Source organism: Rhinolophus ferrumequinum, chromosome 6, assembly GCF_004115265.2.
Source record: "Rhinolophus ferrumequinum isolate MPI-CBG mRhiFer1 chromosome 6, mRhiFer1_v1.p, whole genome shotgun sequence".
Classification (NCBI taxonomy): domain Eukaryota; kingdom Metazoa; phylum Chordata; class Mammalia; order Chiroptera; family Rhinolophidae; genus Rhinolophus; species Rhinolophus ferrumequinum.
In genome coordinates, this window is record NC_046289.1 from 72,690,406 (window position 1) to 72,693,550 (window position 3,145).

General features: G+C 35.0%; 1 gene segment (V, D, J or C); it reads left to right on the top strand.

Moving 5' to 3' along the window:
- LOC117022736 (T cell receptor alpha variable 22-like) lies at positions 1 to 671 on the top strand. The segment is given in 2 exon segments: positions 1 to 96; positions 286 to 671. Coding segments are annotated over 2 exon segments (438 nt in total).
- The last annotated feature ends 2,474 nt before the right edge of the window (positions 672 to 3,145 follow it).

Consider the following 3,145-nt stretch of genomic DNA (forward strand, 5'->3'; position numbering starts at 1 on the left):
TATACCTGAGGGTGAAAATGCCCCGAGCAGCAAAGCGACGCATCATGAAGAGGCTGCTGGGCACTGTGCTGGCGCTTTTGTGCACCCCGATTTGCTGTAAGTTGGGGCGGTCCCAGATGGGCATCTGAAAGGAGTATTATTGAGGGAGGGCAGGAGAGAGGGAGGAAAAGTCGCTGATGAATCTTGCAGACTTTCTACCCTTTTCCTAATTTATGAGGGCCTTTTCTGGGTTTTGTGGGTATGATAGTGACCATCGCCTGTGACTGTTTCTCCGTCTCTCATCAGGTGTGAGAGGGGTGCAGGTGGAGCAGAGTCCCACAGCCCTGAGTCTCCAGGAGGGAGCCAGTTCTACGCTGAGGTGCAAATTTTCCAACTCTGTGAACAATGTGCAGTGGTTTCGCCAAAATCCTGGGGGTGGTCTCATCAACCTGTTTTACATCCCTTCAGGGACAAAGGTGAATGGAAGATTAACCGCTAAAACAGACCCTAAAGAACGCAACAGCTCATTGCATATTTCCTCTTCCCAGACCACAGACTCAGCCATTTATTTCTGTGCTGGGGAGCCACAGTGTTCCCCAGGCACCTGCAGCCTGTACACAAACCCTCAGCTGGGCTCAGCTCCTCCTCCAACCACAATCACATGACAAAATCACCACACAGCCCTTGCACAGCTTAATACTCCTAACCCACATAGGTAGGGTTTTAACCACAGATACTTTTGGGCCTTACAGGTTGGAGGCTTTGGTCTTTATCTTTCCTTTTCAGTCTACTCTTCTTCCTGCACTGTAAACCTCTCACTTCGACCTAGCAAAGTAGCTGATAAGAGGAGAGAACCAATATAAATATTTAAGCCACAGTATGCTGGACTCCAAAAGAGTAAAAGGTGAAAGGAATAAAAAGAACAGAAAAATTACTCCAATAAAGATGTCATTACACAATCATCCAGCTTAGTGGGTGTCTCAACGATTTTCAGGTCAGCCTCACCACAATATGTCCCAGACAACTGCAGATCCTTATATCCCAAACTACTAGAGCAGCACAGCAAACAAAGAAAAATTGTTGAATGTTTATATATTGACAAATCTCTGGAAAAACTTTAAAATGTATGTTCCATTCAACTAAGTCCCATTGGTGTTCTCAAAGTTTGTTTTATATCCTAGGATATGGTCTATCCTGGAGAATGTTCCCTCCGTGCTTGAGAAGAATGCGTATCCTGTTGCTATAGGATGGATGTCTGCTAGGTCTACTTGGTTTATAATGTTCAACTTTTCTGTTTCCTTGTTGATATTCTGCCTACTTGTTCTATTATTGAAAGTGACACATTGAAGTCTCCAACTATAATCTTTGAATTATCTATTTCTCCCTTCAATTCTGTCCATTTTTGCTTCATGTATTTACCAAAATACATGTAAAATCGTTTTATATAATTGCTCTTTAATTCAGTTAAGAGAGTAAATAATGCAATTACACTGTATTTTATAATTACCTAAATAATTACCTCTCTTGTTAGGTACATAATGTTTATAACTGTTATATCTTTCTGATGGATTGGACTTATATTATCATAAAATCCTTCTTTATCTCTAGGAACATTTTTTGCTCTAAAGTCTAATAATATTATAACAGCTCCAGCTGTCTCATGTTTGCTGTTTGCATGATATCTTTTTCCATCCTTTTGGTTTTCACCAATTTTTATGTTTGAATTGATCATACTGTGATCACTGGATCATAGATGTTATCATTGGAGAAAATTGGGTGAAATGTACAAGAGAATTCTGCAATGTTTTTGCAACTTCTATGTGAGTCTAAAATTATTTCAAAATAAAAGGTTGTATCCTGTAGATAGTATATAATTGCATATAAGTTTTTAAAACAATTTGATAATCACTGCTTTTTGATTGAATTGTTTAATCCATTTACATTTAATGTTATTATTGATATAGTTGGATTTATGTCTGTCATTTTAGTTTTGTTTTCTATATGTCTCATGTCTTTTTTGTTCCTTTGTTCTTCCTTTACTACTTCCTTTAGCATCAAGTGAGTATTTTTTAGTGTAATATTTTAATTCTTTTCATTATTTTTCACTATATTTCCCAGTTATTTTCTTAGTGGTTACTTTATGGCTTATGATATGCATCTTAACTTATTAGTAGGTACTTTAAAATTTTACTAACTTAATTACTGTGAAATATAGAAAAGTTACTCCTGTGGAGTTCTATTTCCTCTTCATCCTTTTTGTGCTATAATTCTTATTCATATTACATCTATATATGTTATAAACAACCAATTTATTGTTATAATTATTACTTTATATCTTTGTAACTTCATGTTTTTTAAGAAGATGAGAGAAAAATATGAAAAGAAGTATGTATTTATGGGATTTGTTGTATTAACCTTCTTATGTACCATTTCTGGTTCTCTTCATTTATTCCTGTGGATTGAAGTTACCATCTGGTGTCATTTCTTTGTTCCAATACAGTTTTGCAACTACCTTTGCACTTTTACTGTCAAATATATTACATTTCTATATGTCATAGGCGCAACAATACAATTACATACAAATCATTTTATATAATTGCTGTTTAATTCAGTTAAGAGAAGAAAAGAGAATAAATATGCAATTACAACTGTATTTTTATAATTCCCTAAAGTAAATAATTACCTCTAATGATGTACTTTTGTGTGTGAGTGAGGATGCTGATTACTGTCTGGGGTCATTTGCTTTTAGCCAAAGAACTTCCTTTATTATTTCTTGTAAAGCAGATCTGAGAGCAATAAATGCTCTCAGTTTGTATTTATCTGGGAATGTCTTTTATTACCTTAAGTTTTCAAAGATGCTTTTGTCAAGTATAGGATTTCTCATTGATGGTATTTTTTCTTTTAGTTTTCCTTCGAATAGTCTGGGTCCATTGTTTTTTGTTGAGAACTCAGTTTTTAATTTTATTAGAATTACCTTGTATGTAAAGATTTGTTTTTCTCTTTTGCTTTCAAGATTTTCTGTTTATCTTTCAACATTTTTACTATGTGTCTGAGTGTGAATCTCTTTGAGTTTATCCCACATAGACTTACTGAGCTTCTGAATTGAGTAGATTGCTTTTTGTCAATTTGAGGTAGTTCTCAGCCATTATTTCTTCAAATATTTATT